This window comes from Pagrus major, chromosome 8 (genome assembly GCF_040436345.1).
Source record: "Pagrus major chromosome 8, Pma_NU_1.0".
NCBI lineage: Eukaryota > Metazoa > Chordata > Actinopteri > Spariformes > Sparidae > Pagrus > Pagrus major.
Genome location: NC_133222.1, coordinates 8,346,357 through 8,365,647, shown reverse-complemented (window position 1 = coordinate 8,365,647; position 19,291 = coordinate 8,346,357). Strand labels below are relative to the sequence as shown.

Sequence of the window (19,291 nt, the reverse complement as noted above, 5' to 3'; positions counted from 1 at the left end):
AGGGGATATAGTAAACTTATCATTAGTGTTGTAAAAGTACCCAAAAGTCATACTTGAGTAAAAGTAAAGATTTAGTTTAAAAGAGACTGATTATGCTTTTTCATTTTTGTCTTTTCCTTCAGTGTTTTATAAAGGTTCTTGTGCATGTAAAAGATCTTGACAGTTATAAAGTCCAAACCTACAGAAGCTCCACGTCACACATTTGTATAATTTATACCAAGCGGCTAGTTTGGCATGTAAGAATTAATTTAGCACAGCTGCTCTGTTGTTGTTAGAGCTGCTGGCTCAGGCGTGTGTGAGCTGACCAATCAGAGCAGACTGGGTATCCAAGAGGGGGGACCTTAAAGAGACAGGAGCTAAAATAGAGCGTTTCAGACAGAGGGGGAAAACAGTGCTGCAGCACTGGACAGTATGAGAAAACTGATGTGTTTTTGAGCATTAAAGCATGTAAACCAGTGGCGGCTGGCCAATAGGGGCGCTAGGGCGCCGTCCTCCCTGATGGAAAGTGATATTTAATTTTTTTTAAATTTTTTCCAAAATAATCGTTTAAAATAAATAATTACTGCCCACTCTACAAATAAATGTGTTTTTAATTATCAAGAATGAGCCATATATATGTGTCATTTGCATCCACGTCATTTCCCCTCTCTTCTGGGGCTCTGCAGCAGCTCAGCCAATGGTAGACTGTTGCTGAGACAAAAAAACACATAGCAACCGGTAATTTAGCCAATTAGCGTCCTCAAATTTGATAAGCTTGGGGCGCTGAAAATATCGCGCGAAGCATATCTTTAAGTATCCTAGCAACCAGAAACAAGTGTGGGAAATCGAGATGGCGGTGTCAAGTAGACAAGAACAAGAACACACAGGGCTTCAGCTACCCATAAATTCTGTAAAATCTCTCTTGCTAAACCCCGTCGAAAGGACAACTTTAGGTGAAAACTTCGTGTTAAAGAACTTGGACCTGAGAAGCCCGGTCTGAATTTAACACAGCAGACACATGAGAAAGGTAAAGTGTACCAGAGGAGCTTCTCTCTGAATTGGTATGACAGGAAGGCTTGGCTAACTGGATGTAGCTTTGCAAATGCAGTATTCTGCTTCCCGTGTTTACATTTTAAAATGCCGGGGACAAATATTACATGGACTGTAACAGGAGTTAGAGACCTAAAACTTTCGTCAGAGCGGATTAAAAAACACGAATACTGGAAGCGAAGTTACACATGAACAACGCTGTCAAGCTAGCCATGCTAGGCAGGACTAGCATAGCTGCGCAGCTGGATGAAGGACACAGGATGGCGGTGAGAAAACACAATGAAGAGGTGGACATGAACAGACATTTTATCGAAGATCATTGATTGTGTGAAATTCTGTGTAGCATTTGAGCTGGCATTGCGAGGCCACGATGAGACAGCATCCTCCGACAACCCCATTTTCCGGGGATTAGTCGATCTTGTGGCGGCGCTGGACGGTGTGTTAGAGGAGCACCTGAAGACCGCCACTGTTTTTAAAGGCACCTCAAAGACAGTTCAAAGCAAACTTTTGGATTACATGCTGTCGGTTCTTCGAGACTGCATTCCAGAGGATGTAAAAAGGGCAGATTATCTAGCAAACCAGGCAAATGAAACAACAGACACTGCCACTCATTGTCAGCTGGTGCTTATCCGAGAGCGTTTTTACGAGTTCAGCCAGCTTCCAAACGCGACCGCTGACAGTCGCCACTGCGGTGTTGGAAAGGCTGAAGACTTTTCTTCCTGAGGGACGAAGGGGAAAACTAATCGCCCAGGTCTATGACGGAGCTGCCGTGATGAGAGGAGCCACAGGTGGCGTGCAGCGCAAGGTTCAAGACGTTTACGGGAGTGCCCACTACGTACACTGTTACGCTCATCAGCTGAACCTGATAATGCAGCAGGCAACATCCCACATCATCAAGGTCGGCTCACTCACACACACACACACTAACTAACTCACTCACTCACTCACTCACACAAAAACACACACATATACAACTCAGTATTTGCACACTCCAATTGGTACATTTTATGTTCCTATGACAGTTTGTCTTTGTATATAGTTATTTTTAATCATCATCCACCAGTAAATGTCTCTCAAGAACTTTAATTTTGTATTAAGAGTATTCACTAATATACATCTCATATCATTGTCATTATCTGTCAAACTGTTGATTTTCAAAGGGCAATTAAATAATTATTGTTTATCCCTAAAACAATGGTATCTTTTGGTTTCGGTTCTTTTATTGGGGTGGTTACCGAAAGCTTCTGGCACATACAGCCCCACCTAGAATATTTTTCACCGGCCGCCACTGATGTAAACCTATTATAGTAGTAACCCAAAATACAATTATGATCCTGAAAATGTGCATACTATGTCTGCTTTAAAATTTGGTAAAAAGTATCTGATGTTAAATGTACTTAAATATCAAAAGATATTTTCTGTCTACAAATGTAGAAAATGTATCAAAAGCAAAAAAGTAAATTATATTGTCGCAGTCCCATTGTGTAAGACTTGCTATCTTTTTGTTGGTTTGGGCTGAATTGGGGGCTGAGTCCCTCTGGATTGATTGCAGTGGATTCAGATCACCTGTGCAGGGTGAGGAGACTGACTCCTAATTAATGAGTGGAAGCAGCTGGGGGCATTCCCCTCCCAGACAATCAGGGTGTGACGACGCCCTTTTCTTAACTGAACGCCTTGAAACCCAAGCCCCTATACTTCTTCAGTTTTTTACTTTTTATTTCATTGGGGACTTGAGAGCTTGTAAAAGCATATTTCAATTCGATTAATCCCTGAAGAGGCATTTGTTTATTATCCAAGTAGTTGACAGTTGGCATTCCCTGTAGAAATACCTGTACATATTTTTTGTCTATATGTATATGTATATATATATATATATATATATATATATATATATATATATATATATATATATATATATATATATATATATATATATATATATGTATGTATATGTGTATATGTATGTATATGTATGTATATATATATATATATGTATGTATATGTGTATATGTATGTATATGTATGTATGTATATATATATATATATGTATGTATGTATATGTGTATATGTATGTATATGTATGTATATATATATATATATATATATGTATGTATGTATATATATATATATATATATATATATATATATATATATATATATATATATATATATATATATATATATATATATACATAATGATTGATGCATAACATTCCAAAACAAAATACTACAAACTGAAAACTTAAAACAACATCTACTGTATGTGTCAGTCCCAGAAAATAATCAAATATTCAAAACACCTGAAAACTCACTGTCAAATCTTGAGCATATTGTGAATTTGCAAGAACCAAACCTAAAGTAACCTGAAAAAGTAAGTGTTGGAGTGAGAGTTTAACACTTAGCTACTCCGTTACATCAGGACTGTAAGGGTGTGGTTAATCCGGTTTGATTGACAGTGGTGTGTCAACATAAAAAACACTGGTCGGATTCAGATCCAAGAATACAAATATTTTCTGACTGGTCCATGAAAATGCGTGACATCACGTTTTTTTCCCAATAGGACCTCACCCACTTCAATTACAAATGCACAGACAGAAACAGAAAGCCTGCGTCTGAAATCATTCTCTACTTTCTATACACTGTAGCGCACTATATTACTGTCTGCTTTTTTAATTTAATGTTATTTTATTGTCACATTTTATGGATGCCAAAATTACCATTGTGCGCCTCTACTGCTTACAAGTGAGTAAATCATTGAGTCGGGAGTATTGAATGACTGAATGAGGGAGTTATTTTGGATGCAGACAAATACAGAAATCGCCCTAAAAAATGAAACGACCGGATTGATTCTAACTTTGTCAGATAATGGTAGGACTACATCACTTTTATTCACTGGGTGATAAAGCAAATAGGTTTTCAGGGTTCTTTAAACTTCACAAAGAAAAAATGTATCACTGGGCCTTAGCACTGGATTGATAAGGTCTCCCTGTGTCTGTTCCTGTGTGATATAAAGGGAAATGATAATCACTGCAAATGAGAGAGTGTATTTAATTAAAGCTAAGTAGCTCATCCACTGTCGTGTCTAGTAGAACCTGTTCTTCTCTGCGCATTCATGTTTCTTTTTGCCTTATTTTTCCTGTTTTTTTGTTGTTGTTTTTGTTTGCCTCTCAGCATGTGTTCATGCGTGCGTTCTGCTTTAACCTCCCCAGCAGTGAGTGGGAGAGGTTAAAATAACTGAACAGTGGCTGTCACTGCTGCTATGGAGAGCACTCTCTTTACACACACACTGCACACAAGATGGAGAGAGACAGACAGACAGACTGACTGACAGTGAAAGAGACCTCCAGGAACAACTTCCAGTTGCCACCCCTTATTCGGAGCTGCACCGGTCCAGAGAGAGCACACTGGCCTACATTACAATGACAGTGACACATACTGTACTGTCGTGTAGTCTGCTTGAAGGCAGTGTCATACTTTGCAACACCACCATAGCATTTTTTTTTTTTTTTTTTTAATGTGTCATGTGGACAGCCGTATGTGTGAGGGCTTTGCTTGTTTATGTTTTCACCTGCATTGAATCAGGACAGAGGTGAGTGGTTTGGACCGACCGTCCTTCCTTATTAAAGTAAAGTGAGGTCATTTTCATACCCTCTCCGGTGTGTGACAGAAACTAGGCGTCAGCCATAATTTGTTCATACTCTCAAAGGAATAATAATCTGACAGCATCATATTCTTTTTAGAAGAAGGTCACTCACCTGGTGCACACAGCCATGTCGGGGAATTAGAAACAAGCAAAAGTCCCGTTATGTATCTGAGCTGTGATTCACAGAATATAAAAGTCTGTTTCGTCGTTCTATACTTGCTCAAAGAACTGTTTTGCGGTATAATTAGACAAAACGTCATTGTTTGTTCTCCAACTTGATATGCACACAATATTTTCTTTTGTTAATTATGTCAAGGAAGTGTTTGGAAAATTGTATCATGGTACAAAAAAATAGCTATGAAACACTCACGACTAAAAATCAAACCAGTTGAGACTGGTAATTATTTCTCGAGTAGATTTTGTGTGTGTTTATGTGTATGTGTTGCTACAGAGAAGCTGCCTCTTCTCTCCCATTGAATCCCCGTCTTTGTTGCCTTGTTTTCCCTTGACCCGAAAACCGAGGGCCAGCATAATTGAAAAACACGCACTGCAAAAAAACTGTCTGAGGCTTTGATTCAAGCTTATTAATGTCTTAAAAAATTTAAACAAATCTTGGTTTCCCAGGGCCATTTTGCAACCAAACAGAAGGAGTCCTTCCAAATTCCTGTTATAAAAGATTGCATTCATCATTTGTTGTAGAAGCTGAGACATTTACTTAAATAGGTAGACATTTAAGAGTGCGAGCGTAGGCTCAGGTCAAGCGAGAGTATAGAGCTATGGTACGAGTGCAGTCAGGTGTAGGCTGTCTAATCAAGCGTTGAGAGAGGGATGAGAATTTAGTCTAGGCCATTTCTCACTTCTAAGAGGACCATGGATCATTTCTTACAATCCCTTTTGTGGGCACAAAAAGGCATCAGTCAGTGCAGAAACTGTGATAGAATTGCTGCGGTCTGCCAGCTGACCAACACCTCTTACTGCTGGGGACTTCATTAACAGATATGGATCTTGAGGCTCAAGGACTTGTTCCCAACAAACCCATAACCTCATAGAATCCCGTCCGTCGAGCCTTATCCCAACCCCTTTCCTGTTGTCTCTCTGCAGATCCTATCTAGCTCGAGTGAGACAAACTATACGGTGGCAGTTTAGCCATTCTTTTCACCTCTTGCATCTCCTGCCAATACGCATAGCACGAGCCTTACTTCAAAAAGATGCATCACATCTTCGGCGAAAGCTTTATCAGGAAGCCATTGGCTTAAAATCAATAGGAAGGGGGAAAAAACAGGTGAGCATTAGTGAGCATGCTCCAAAAGCCTATGCAAATCTGTGACAGTCGTTCCAAAGAGATACTACAAGAGAGAGATGAGAGAGCAAGAGGCTGCCTAAAAAAACATGTGTCCGCACTATATCCAGGGGGTTTCAGTCAATAATTTTACGTCAATTAAGCAAGTGATAAAAGGGAGGGGACAGAAAAAGGGAGATGGCAGCAGTTATGACAAGACATCTTCACAGCTCATTTGCAACGAGGCATCATAGAGCCAAATTCAAAGCATATGACTGACTCAGCTGCTGAAGATAAGTAAGCAGCCACCCCGGAGAAGAGATTCATATTAACCCTATTAATGTTGTCAGTGAAGGACTTTTGTCTGGACCCTTGTTTTCAGCAGTTAGCACAATGGCCAGCCAACTCCAACCCTTAGCTTCTTAACCTTCGACACTGGCGCAGCAAACTTGAATTGACTGAATGGTTGGCAGTATTATGTTAATTCCGGACCTGCCTCCCCCTTTGCTGTTCACACTGAAGAGAAGGAGGAGGAGGAGGAGGGAAAAGGAGAAAAAAAGGAAGTGGCTGTCAGTGCTCTTATATGTGGCTGGTTTATCAGGCACATTAAATGGCTTTACAAACAGCCAATAGCCCCTTATGAAGCCACTTGCATGGCCAGAGCCACACTGCGCTGAGAAAATAATACGAGTCTGCTCTTTTTCAACCCACACATACTGTAACCACCAAGAACATTCTGTTTTGTCAAAGCAAAGAGCAGCCATCACATTCTGGCACTGATTGAATATTCAGCAGCGTGTTGCGCTCACATTTTTGAGGAAAATGAAGAAACACTCGACATTGTCACAGGAGTTCCATCTGCTTGTTGAGGCCCACCTGTACTCGCACACTGCCAGGTGTGCTGGCAGGAAACTCTAGCACCTCTCCATCCATCCATTCAGAACTGAGGAAACCTCCAAAATGAAAATATCATTTGGGGTGTTTCCCTTATGCCTGCAATATGTTTTATGCCATAATTTATTTTCTATCCTATTTAAACAATACCTACAGTTCAATCATTAAAACAAACTCTTGAGAAAACTGACTCCCACTCAACCTGTATTCCAGACTGTGTTACATAATGGCTGTCCTTGTTTTGTTTTACTGCACCAGAAGAGTGCCTACTGTAATGCAGTCATCTGATTGTAAATGTCAGAGAAAATATGCATACATATAGTAACATCGTGCCAGTCAGTGCCTCAAAGCACTTTGTTAACCATCTCTTGATGCTACATTAAGTCCAGCCTGGAGGTATAAAATGAAGCTGTGGGAATCCTGACATCTCACCATGCTCCATAATTATCGCAGGGGTCACACTGTCATTTCCTCTTTATCCCCAAATAGCCTCAGCAGGAGCATTTTTTGTATTGTCGCATAAACCTTTGACGTGACCAATAACCTGCAGGGTTGAGTGGAATTTGTTGAAATCGGTACAAAATAAGGAGTGGTTGCATGAAGGGCAACCGTATACTGTGAGGTCATAGGTAAGGCTTTTCAGTCCCCACAGAGGATAGGCACACTTATTTATGGTAGCTGACCTTTTTAACTGCATGACGTCGAGAAAATTCAGAAATGCAATGACACATCTGCAAAAAATAGATAATAAAAATCAGTCTGCTTTCTCATTGTAAGGAGATATATTTAGATTGCATTCTCAAAGTACTTGCTTTGCTGAAGTAGGTTGTGTTGTACCTTATATCATGATGAACCAGCCACAACTGGTTTTCTTATTTTTAAAAACTCTTTTTTTTTTCACTCGATACATGTCAGATTCAGATGGAAACTAGAACCTGCAGATGAGCATGTAAGGAAAAGAAACCCACAAACTGTAGAACTGCGGGATACATGTATTTTTCCCCTTCACAGTCACTGAGAAATCAATGTTAAAAACTAAGCTGAGGCATCAAAGACCAACAGCCTATCTGACCTGCATAGAGCCCCACTGTGGGGTATAATGCAGCATTGTACACCAGTTACTTAAAGACCCATTCATGCAGACACTAAGTAAATGCATAGGACCGTAAGATGGGGCGTTTGGGGTAGGATACGATTTACAATACTGCCTCCAGCCTTTACAATTAAACAACGTACACACAAAATGTAAATATATTCAGAGAGAAGAAAAAACATCAGATGAAAGTGTTTCTGATTAGAGAAATACAAACCAAAGGTTTTTATTTTTCATAGCCTCCTTTGTCTCTCCATAAAAATAGTGTTGCTCAAAATAAACTGTTAAAAGAAAAAGAAAGTCATGTTTCAGTGTAGTCCATGGAAAAGCCCCAGTATCAGACATTCATTTTGTTTCACTTCAATCCTCTGTTTTTTTTTTTCCTCCAAAAGCAGAACGGTCAGCAAAACCCTGTATCACTGCACCACATGTCGGTTCCTTTGAAAAATTAGCATCGGAATGAGCCCTTGCAGAGACAAGTCAGGCAACTGCTGTAATGCATTATTAAATTAGCCCTAAACACTACACAAGCCATTAAGAAGCATGTAAAACCTAAGGGAAAAGAAATAATACAAAATGCAACCAATAACAGAACAAAGTATTTTGCAACAACTGTTATTAGCCTGCACTTCATCTTTGCCAGTTAAACCAGTGGGGAATCATGTGCACACTAAATAAACATGTGTAGATACGCTACAACTAAGAAGCACTGGCACTGTCAAATAAACGCAGCATAGCTCCAGCAAACAGAGGGTTAAACCTTAGCTGCAGAAATTCACTGCAGTCCAAAAGCATTTGGCTGATAGCTACTGAACAGCACATTCTATCAGTGCCATTACGCTGCTATCATTGGACAAATTTTTCTATCTATCTAGATTTTGCTTGTGTGTCGTTTTGTGTTCCTATGTGTGGAATTACCATTTTATTGCATATAATATTTGGCACAGTAGAAACTGGAGCTTACATTTGGGGCTGTATTTAGAAACTGGTGCCTGTATAAAGTTTTTTTTTCTTCTTTTTTTTTTCACTGCATCCTAAATATGGTCAAAAAACAAACTAAATGCCTCTTTTCCTACAGTAGACAGTACCACCTTCTATTATCAATCACAAAAGCAAGTCAGTATCTTGTCTTTTTTTTTTTAAATAGAAGTCACCAGTTATTAGAAAATAGTTTCAAATTACTTTCTTTTCTAATATAATCTGCATGTCTCACCACTGCCTGACGGTAGTTTCATTTATATATATTTGTATTTTTTCATATTTATATACTTATGTATAGGCATGTACAAGAAACAAAAAACTGTCTCTGTTTTGCACTTCTGTACAAAAGAAAGTTACCGTTTTGTTCTTTGTGCATTCTATTGCATGGACTGGTGAGCAGATGGGTGGAGAGGAGAGGTTGGGGCATAGTCAGAGATAGATCCATAGGGAGCAGTACTCAGATTTGGGTCTCTTGAACCTTCTCCTTGCCATGAGTAGTCTTAATGACGTAGGGATCAGCAATGGTGCTGATGTGGCTGTGATGCTGTCTGACTGAGCGATGAAGAGAGTTGTTCTGGGTCCAGTGGGCTCCGTAGCCCCCTTGGCGGGATGAGGAGGACACGTACCCAGGCTTAAAGGTGTTGCTGTTGTGTTCCACTAATGTAGGCAGTACCAACCCTGTGTCATCAGAGCCACTAGATCCGGAGGTGGGTGGTGGAACAGGAGGAACCTCTTCCTCCATCTGAATGATTTCTATGGTCCTGGCTGCTGCCACCGTGCTCCTCTGTTGATGCCGCTTACGCAACTTATAGAACGCTATCAACATGGCAGCTGCCAGCAAGGTAACAGCAACAAAACAGCCAATGATGATTTTGGTGGTTTTCATTACCTCATCCAGGCTGGCGGCTGGCCCACTAGGGACTCTGGCAGTGGGGATTGACACCTGCCTTGGAGTCTGAGTGTTTTGAAACAGCACAGTAGGTGTGGATATGAAGACAGGCTGAAAGACAGAGGGCGAGGCAGGGACAGTAGGCTTGGGTTTAGGGGTCTCTTCCACTGTGGGCTCCAAAACTTCCACTGTCACGGTGGTAAAGTAGGACAGATTAGACGTGTTGAGTTCGGCGTTGCTGACGTTTAGATAGGCCGAGGCGTTGGAATTTCCTGCCATGTTGCTCACCATGCAGGTGTAGACTCCTGTGTCTGATGGGAGAACATTGGAGAAGTTCAGTGTCCCATCGTTAAGGACCGATATCCGGGGGTGAGCCGAGCCATGGGTCAATACAGTCCCATTGGGGAGAAGCCATCGGACTGAGCTCATGGCAGCTGTGCGACACTTCAGTTCTGCCACCCTCGCTGCTGAGATGTTCAGATCTCTAGGAGCATCAAGTATGAACGGTGCCGAACACTGAAAGGTGGTCTGATCAACTTCCACCAGGTATCGTCCTCTCATGTGGAGCGGGGTGTGGCAGCGTCCACAGCAGGTGGAATTTGTGGGAATGTATTCTCTGAGCCACCAGGAAAGCCACACTACATCACAGTCACATCGCCATGGGTTGTGATGCAGGTGTAGCTCCACCAGATACTGTAGAGGGGTGAAGAGGTTATGGGGGAGGGACGAAAGGTTATTATGGGCTAAATTCAGCTCCACCAAGTCTGTGATGTCATCAAATGCATTCCTCTCAATAGTAGTGATGGCAGAGTTCATAATCCATAGTTTACGTAATTTCTTAAGCCCACGGAAGGCCCCCGGCTTCAGTTCTGGGAAAACATTCTCGGATATTTCTAACTCCTCCAGTCCCACCAGTTGTGAAAGATGGGGAAACTCCCGCAGGTTGCACATCCCCAAGTTGAGGTACTTAAGGTTCTGAAGACCCTCGAATGCCCCATCAGAGATGTATTCCAACTTCCTCAATTCTCCCAGGTCCAGTCTCATGAGGGAGGGGACACGGTTGAAGGCATAAGAGGGGATGCTCTCAATGGGATTGTTTCTTAGCCACAGCTCTCTCAACTTTGACAGGTACTCAAAAGCTCCACTGGGTATGACCGTCAGTCTGTTGTCGAACAGCTCCAGAGTATTGAGACTGGTCAGGCCATTGAAGGCCCCCACTTCAATCTGTCTGATAGCATTTCTTCCCAACTGCAGTACCTCCAGGTGATGCAGGTGCCTGAAGGTATCTGCCTGTATGGTCTCTATGCTGTTTTCCATCAGGTTCAGGTACCTGGTGTTGGCCGGGATGTTCGGAGGAACTCTAATCAGGCCTCGGCGGGTACACACCACCTTGCTGAGCTGATTAGTGCAGGAGCACACACCTGGACAGTTCTGTGGGTTAGCCGAGCCCGACGCAGGGCCCGTGGACTGGCACATACTGAGAGCAGGCACCATGAGAGAGAGCACGGCAAGCAGGGCTGCGTTCCAGGTAGGCTGCACACTAACCTGGCCCAGAGGACTCATGGTGTGGAGGGCTCATTATTCTGCATGGTGGGGGGAGACGGCACACACCAGAGGACAGACCACCCTAGCCTGGCTGGAGCAACTCAAGGCTCCCAAGTTCCATCGACAGTGCAGGGAGATGCTACATCAAAATTGATATGTGAGAGAGAGAGAGAGAAGGGAAAAGAGAGGGACGGAGAGGGAGACAGAGTGAGAGAGATTAATACAGGAGAAGTAGCAGAGGAAAAGCAGTGCAGCAATGTAAGAAAAAAGATTGAATAACAGCATCAGTGACGTACCTCATTAGTTTGGAAGTGGTCCTTTTTGCCTCTTTCCAAATATTAAAAGCAACAGTCATGCATCACGTTCATTTATAATTCCCTTCCATGGAGAGACAAGAGATTGATGTTTTCTTGTTTTCCCTCTCTGAAAAAGTGAGGTGGCCCTCTATTAGCCAAGGGTACAAAATGGCTCCTGGTATTAAAGACTGAGAGCAGCATGAAAAGCACTCACAGGCAGAGGTAAGGCCATGAAGGCTTGGCAGGTGCCTGGATCCCTTCTGCCCCCACTAACTGCCCCCCTGCCAGGCTGCAGACTCCAAAATGCAGCTCCACTGTGGATAAATCACAAGGATCCATAACGCAGTTAAACACGACAGAGGAGGAGAGAAGAAGTGACCAACTGAAATAAATAAAAATCCCCAGTTCTGTCGGCTCCTGATACATGTGTTTGCCCGTCGGTTGGTCGCCTGTTTGGTGGAGAGACCTCCCTCACTGTGACTTTGCCAACGGCTAGTCAGTCGCTGATTAGCCCCGTTGTGACAGAGACTGAGAGACAGAAAAAGGCTAAAGAACTCCCGGCACAGTCATCCCCCTCTCCTCTCCTCCTCTGTGTTCCTCTTGCTTCCTCCCAACGTTGGGCTGGCCCTGGTCAGAGCAGCTGCAGGCTGCCGTGTGCACAGTTAGCAGTAATCCGTCTATTCCTCCTGGGGGGGAGGGGGTGGGGGGGGTGGGGAGTTGGGGGTGGTGGGAGAGATGGTGGCGCTGGGTGGGGGGTGGAGAAGGGGATGCGCTGCACTGTTGGAGCTTCGCAAAAGGCTGTCGGAAGAGAGAGAGAGCACTCTTGTCCTCTTCTGCAATGAGAGAAAAGAAAAGAGGATGACGCTGAGAAGGATGTGTGTGGAAGTGGGCTCCGTATCCGTATCCAAAAAAACAGAGAAAGGTATTGAGGATTCTTCTCTCCACTCGCTGTCTGTCCCCTGGGCTGTCTCCTGCAGTCTTCTCCTGCTTGCTTATTTGTTAGTTTTTTCTCCAGGGCTGAGGTAGTAAGTTGTGGCAGTTAGCCATGTGTGTGGCTGTCAGACTTGCGGCTGGCTGGTGGACTACTGCAGTAGCCAGAGTAGAACAGAGAGAGCGAGAGAGAGGGAAAGAGAGGCAGAAAGAGAGAGATTGCGAGAGAAGGAGAGAGAGCGAGCGAGAAGCACTGACAGATCAAGAGCAAGAGAAAGACAGAGTGCGCGAAGGAGAGAGTGTGTGAGAGAGAGAGAGCGAGATGGAGAGGAGGAGGCACGCGAGCACTCAAACAGGCAGCCCACCGTCACAGAAGCAGCAGGAGCAGCATTCTAATCCACATCTCCTCTTCTTGTTTATTCTCCAATCTCTCTCTTTTCTCTATTCCCCCCCTCCGTGTCGGTGTTGCAGGCAGCTAAGATGCTCGCTCTGCCCCCTCCCTTTGTCCTTCAGTGGGAACGTGAATGTACTGCTGACGCACTCCTCTCAGCTGCTCAGCCAGCCTCAGAGCAGTGCATTGGTTTGATGCAGTGTTCCTGTGTATTAACACATTCAACCTCCCCTCCTCCCGTATCCCTCCTTCTCCCTCCCCTCACTGTAACTATCTTCTCCTCTCTTTTCTTTCTCTCTCCCTGTCTCTGTTTCTCACGTGTTCGGCTTCTCACCTTCTTTCTTTTACACTCTCACACTCCGGATCACTTTACCTGTGGCGATCGTCCCACTCTCTGTTGCTGTCCGTCTCCACGACACCTCCCCCCACACACCCCCCAACCTATCGTTTAAAATTGAAAGCCTCCCATTCCAGTGTATCATACAGAGACAAGAGGTCAGACTTTCTACTCCAACTCTGGAGTGGTTTTGTGTTCTCTGTCTCTCTCTCTCTCTCTGTCTCGTGAGCGCAGCAGTGCGCCAGTGTTTTCCAGTGCAGATGCGGCGTGCTGCTATTCCTCACCTCCTTGTAGCGCACAGTTTGGTGAGTGTTTCTGACATGCATTATTACTGTAAAGGACAAGCACAGCTGATTGTTGCATCTGCTTTTCTCATGTTGTTCAGTTGTAGAGGATTTGTGGATGTGTGTGTGTGTGAATGTTTTTGGAGGTGGGGTTGGGGGAGGTTGGGTCGAGGGTCCGTGACATCATAGAGGACTGAAATGCTGACTCTGCTTCTCTGTGTCTGCTGGGCAGTCTTCTCTTCAGGGAGGAGAAAGATGAAAGAGCTTGCACACAGTTATCTCTTAGAAAGATGAGAGAGAAAGACGGAGAGATAGAGGGGAAAAGAGACTTACCGAGAGAGTGGGGGGGAGAAAGATGGGGCCGGGTAGGAGGAGATATATCCACGTCCTTGGTGAAATGGGGGAAAGGAGCCTATAGATGGAAGAGGAAAAATTAGATAAATAGGGATAGAGAAGAAGGATGAGGGAGACAGATAGGGAACATACTGCATAGTAGCCTTCTCATGGAAGTAGCATGGAAAAGAAGGGTGAGGAGGAGGTGGGACGCGAGGAGTGTTGATAGTGTTGGATTAAGCATAATTTGAATGCAGGAGAAGGAGTCTCCCTCTCTGCCTTTGGTTAATGACCACATTCTCTCCTTCTCCTCCTCCTCCTCTGTCCTGTCACATATATATTTGCTATTGGGGTTGAGGTCTATAGAAAGAGAGAAAAAAAAAAACACAATACACATAGACACTAATAAATGTGCCACTGTCAACTCCAATTTTAATTCCAATTTATGAAATAAATTGGACATGACTGGAATTTTGCATTCCAGAGATGATGTTATTGAAAGATTCATGTTCACATCGGACCATAAAGAGGATGAAGTGATACTGAGGCTAATATAAATGGATGTATCAGATATACAGTCTACAGAAGCACAGCTTGAGGACTAATGCATTGTGTCACCGATTCTTGTTTGTGTTAACCTATAAATATAAATAAGATATCATACTAAATAAATGATCATGCTCAGTATTATCTTCTGGATACTTTGAAATAAAGTAGTAAAGAATGTTACCTTTCTCTGCATTTTACCTGCAATATATTCATTTTAATCCAGCTGCATTCATGTCACCAGTCAATAACAAATTATCTCCTGTGAGAAGACAGAAGCAACATGGAGGTGCTAGAACATGATTTAAAATAAACATTTATTGTCTTTTAACCTTCGGCAGGCCAGATAAACTAAGAGAATGCTCTCTAGCCGTAATATGTTTTTTTAATTGTATCGTGTCATGCATTTATGTGCATACATCAAGGACAGTTGTTTGCATATTTATTTAATATTGCACACGGTTAATATCGTGTGTCTCTCAGCAGCAAGGCTCTGTCTTTATGTTCATATGTTGACCAGAAGGAACAGAAGAAGAAACGGATGATGATGATTTGAAATGTAATTATTTGATATTTGATATATATTTTTAAGCAATACAAAATAATGTCAATCTTAAAAATCAATAAACATTGTGTGTGAAATGAAGGACTAGGGCTTTGAAATGAAGAAAAAGTGAAGACTCTCCTTCATTGACCGACAACATTTCAGAGAAATATCATTGTGTATGCAACAAAGGGAATGAATGAAACTTCTACCTCCACAGTATTTTTTTTTTTTTTATACATCAAAGAATGGTTTAAAGACGGCTGAAATAGCAGATGAAAAACAACTGTAGTGTGAATGAAAAAACTCTTGCAGCTGTGCTTTCAGAGGTAGTGAAAAGCATTCTTAAAAAATGTGCCAAGTGCAGCTCATGTACCTCTACTCTTCCAATTAGATATGGGGGGAGATAACCATTAGTTAAGGTGGTCCAGACAGGTTTGGTCAGCCTAATTGATGGCCATGGTTGTTGCTGCTGTGTTAATGCTATTACAGGGGCCATGTGCATGGAAAGGTCAGTCAGCAAACTGGTGTTTTCTCTTCTCTCTCTCTCTCTCTCTCTCTCTCTCTCTCTCTCTCTCTCTCTCGCTCTCTCTCTCTCTCTCTCTGTTTGTCTGTCTGTCTGTCTGTCTCATTTTTCTGTTTTAAGAGTAACATTGTCAGCTAATTCCTCTGTAGTCCAGTTCTCCCTCTTTATTGCCATCTGAAAATTAATTTATAGTGTGTGGTAAATTACAAGCAGTTTTATTAAATTACTCTGTAGTATGATATAGCATCTTGTGCTTCTACGGCAATAAATTAAAAAATATGGGAATTTCCTTTTAAAATGTCCCATATTTTGAGCTGAGTTGCTTGTCTGTTTGGCTAATTTTAGTGTTTGGTTCCTCGGGTGGGATTGATTTGCCTGCAAGCATTCCAGATACCATTTTTTTTTTTCATTCATCATGAAAGTAGTGCAAGATTGCATAAATTTCTGCTTTCTTTAACAAGAATATGAAAATGTCACAGTTATTATTCTGTCAATGGAAACCCTCTGTTGCTTGACAAGCATATGGAGCTGTTGGCTGCCTTTTTCCATATAAAATGCAGAGTGTATGCCGTTTGACAAGTTTTTCACTTCAGTGTGAGTCAATTATAGAACCATTCACAATAAAAGCTGACCAATTATTCTACTTAGTTTTCCACTGTGGCACGTCATCTGTTGAACTCCAAATTCTATTTTTCACCCAGGATAAAAATCGGACTTCTGCTTTTATTAACTTCAAAATGACATAACTGTAATTGTTACCAAATTGAGCAAGATATAGCACAGGCAATCACATCTCAACCATCTGAGCCACTCACCTCTATTACCTTAAGTACATGGCTGACTAGACATAATCAGATCAAATGTGGAACCATGCGCTGACCTGTTCAATCACAGCTGGGCATATCTGATGCAGTTCCTCCCTGTGGGCCTGTTATGATGAAGTATGAATATTTGGATCCAGGGGATCAAGCCCCTGGTACGGTACACTGAAGGTTTGCCAAACCCTCAGCTCAGTTGCAGCAGCTGTCAAACTTCAAATTCACTTTGTTCCTCTGTCATGGCCATGTGGCAGGCAATGTCCACTTCCCTGGAAGAGGGGGGACTCTTCTGGCCCAAATTGCCATTTTCTGGGAAAGGTCCCTGTTCTTGGTGGCTTGTCCACTGCTGGAGCTGTTCCCGGAAATGTCCCTGTTTTTAAATGTGCATTAAAAAATAGGCAGGGTCGGAAAAAAAAGGATAGGGAGAAGTTTGAAGGAGATAGTGGAGGAAAGTATAACTTGGATTAGCTGGAAAATGCATTGTCACAAAGCAGAGGCCAGGGCTGTTTTTCTGAGCTCATGAAAGGTTGACATTTTTGACATAGGTGGCCCTGACAAGACAGCCACGCTACAAACATATGACGATCTTATAGAATGTCTGTCTGGTAGTGTCAAGGTCTGGTCAGAGTAAAGATCCACAAGGACATAAGTTGAAACTTGCACCGGTGTGACTAGACGAGATGGTGTATCATCTCTATTGCAATGATTCTCTGTACATCCGTTCTAACTGCCAGCTTTTCAAGCTTTTTTATAGCCAGATATAATTAGTAGCATCTTAAATTATGAATGGACAATAGTGAGGGTGAGTTACTTGCAAAAGTTGCATCTCTAGTAATTCAAATAAAAGGTGTGTGTGGGTCGCAAAGTAAGCTTGTGGCTGAGCAGGAGAGAGAAACAGTGAGTTGCAGAGAGTGAAGGTGAATGCAAGCAGGGCGGAGGTAAAGCAGTGAAGTTATCAGTTTTTAGCAGGAGGTTAAATTTAAACCCTGAGGGCTTCTGTCATACAGTTACTCAAACAAACTGATGAGGTGACGCTCTCTTTCCTCCGTCCAAAACTGTCAGTTGACAGTTTGTAGCTGACTTAACAAGCTGGTTTTGGTACGAGGGGATGAGTGGCTGGCGAAACAGGTGACATGCATTGTGTTCTAAAACCAGCCAATGGCGACTTGACAAGCTGAGTCACAGCCAACACTGTCAGCCTGCCTGAGTCGAGCTGAGCTGAGCCGGACGAGTTCACTCCGCTACAACTTTCCCCTGAAATGTTCTAAATCTGTTTGGCAGTATTTGGCTCTTCTCTGTCTCGTACATAGACCCAGATAATTAAGTAGACGGTATTGAACCATTGTAGATTGACCATTTTTTTAATTGAGTGTACCACAGTCTACTACGGTCGTTTACAAAGTTATTAGCACCCAATTTAATCTGTTGGTTTGCATAATTGTTTATTATAGTGGCCAAAAGAATTGTCCTCCTTTTTTAAATTCATGGATAAGATATTTTGAGGATATGCTGACCACAAACATTTCAGAAAAATCTGGTCTTGTAACCCAAAGAGGCAAAAAAATATGAGGCTCACTACTGCTGAGAGGTTGAGAGTGTGGCTGCAGTATTGGAGGGTCTGGGTCAATACCACACTGGGACAGATGGGGGGCTGGTGCTAAACATCTGCAGGCTAAAAGCAGCGTGGTGTAGGAAAGAGTGGTCAGGTCAATACTGAGCGAGTGACACCCTGCCCTGCAACGCTGCGTCAGGGTAAGAGGGGAAATTGAATGTTGCAGGAAGTTGAATCTACATGCTGATGTGTGTGTGTGTGTGTGTGTGTGTGTGATCCAATTAGCCTTTGTGGGCTGTTACTATCGCTGAAGGTTTAAGCTATGACGCTAGATGGCTCTGGGACTACTACTCGTCATCTGTAGTGACGCTGCTAATAATGACTCATTCTACTACTTTACCTTTTCCGACACTGCTCACTCACACTGCTGACTTCTGAAACAACATGATGACTGATAGCAGCTGTTCCTCCTGAGGTGATCGAGGGTGAAAAGCTGGATGCAGGCATTGCCGGCTGACCCCCTGTTCAGGGGCCAAACACATGCTCTATTGAGTCGCAAGGGTCAAGACTCCCATAGTGCTACTGCCAGCCGCTGAAGCTAGAACGACCATAGTCTCGTTACGACCACACTCTCCTGGTAACGCTAATAGCGCTCTTGGAGCCACTCAGCTGTAGGGCAGGTAAAACAACATATACCGCTTAGTTACCGTTAGTGACTGTTTCAACGATGCAGCTTCTCCTCGTGCCGTAGTTAGAACTGACGGATCTAATTAGCTGCTAGCGTTAGCCATTACCTCGCCTTAGCTACTGCTCGATGTCTCCTGGCCCCTGTGGATCCCTCGCCACTCAGCCCGTGCTTAGTGTGGCAGGTCAGCAAAGTGCTGGAGCAGCATTTGGCCTGAGAATAGAGGAGTGGATGGTGAGAGAGAGAGAGAGGAGACCGGTGGAAGCAGATCGATGTGGCCTGTATTCATTAACCCTCGCTCACGGCTCCCTTCCCTCCCCATTCACAACCCCGCCATTTTAGGACGGCAGGAGGTGATTTATTAGCTGTCCTGGCTCAGTCAGCACCATATCGACCCACAGTCTGAGGAGAGTTGACTCACACCAGGATATACCGATTCCCTCACTGTGGGCTGAACTCACTCAGTGATCTGACACCATTCAAAGAGGAACCATGCTGGAGGAGGCAGGATGATCAACATAAATTTGTTTTCTGTTCTGTGAACTTTGTCAAAAGGCAGTAGATGAAGCTTCGGGTCATGCACGGGTGTTATATTTATTTTAACTGTGTCATCACAGGGGCAGGTTCAAAAGCAGAAAATTCTTTCTGAGGTGAGTGCAAGCAGATAAAACTTGAAATAAATGTACATCATGTTTC

The 19,291-nt window shown here is 43.0% G+C and overlaps 1 protein-coding gene across 1 annotated transcript; it reads right to left on the bottom strand.

Moving 5' to 3' along the window:
- Positions 1 to 9,376: 9,376 nt before the first annotated feature.
- On the bottom strand, positions 9,377 to 11,371 carry lrrc4.2 (leucine rich repeat containing 4.2). Its single transcript, XM_073472668.1, has one exon. The coding sequence runs from the start codon at positions 11,369 to 11,371 to the stop codon at positions 9,377 to 9,379; it is 1,995 nt and encodes a 664-aa protein (XP_073328769.1).
- Between the last annotated feature and the right edge of the window lie 7,920 nt (positions 11,372 to 19,291).

Excerpts from the sequence above, each read along its gene's own strand:
- lrrc4.2 (XM_073472668.1), bottom strand. The coding sequence starts at position 11,371 with ATGAGTCCTCTGGGCCAGGTTAGTGTGCAGCCTACCTGGAACGCAGCC.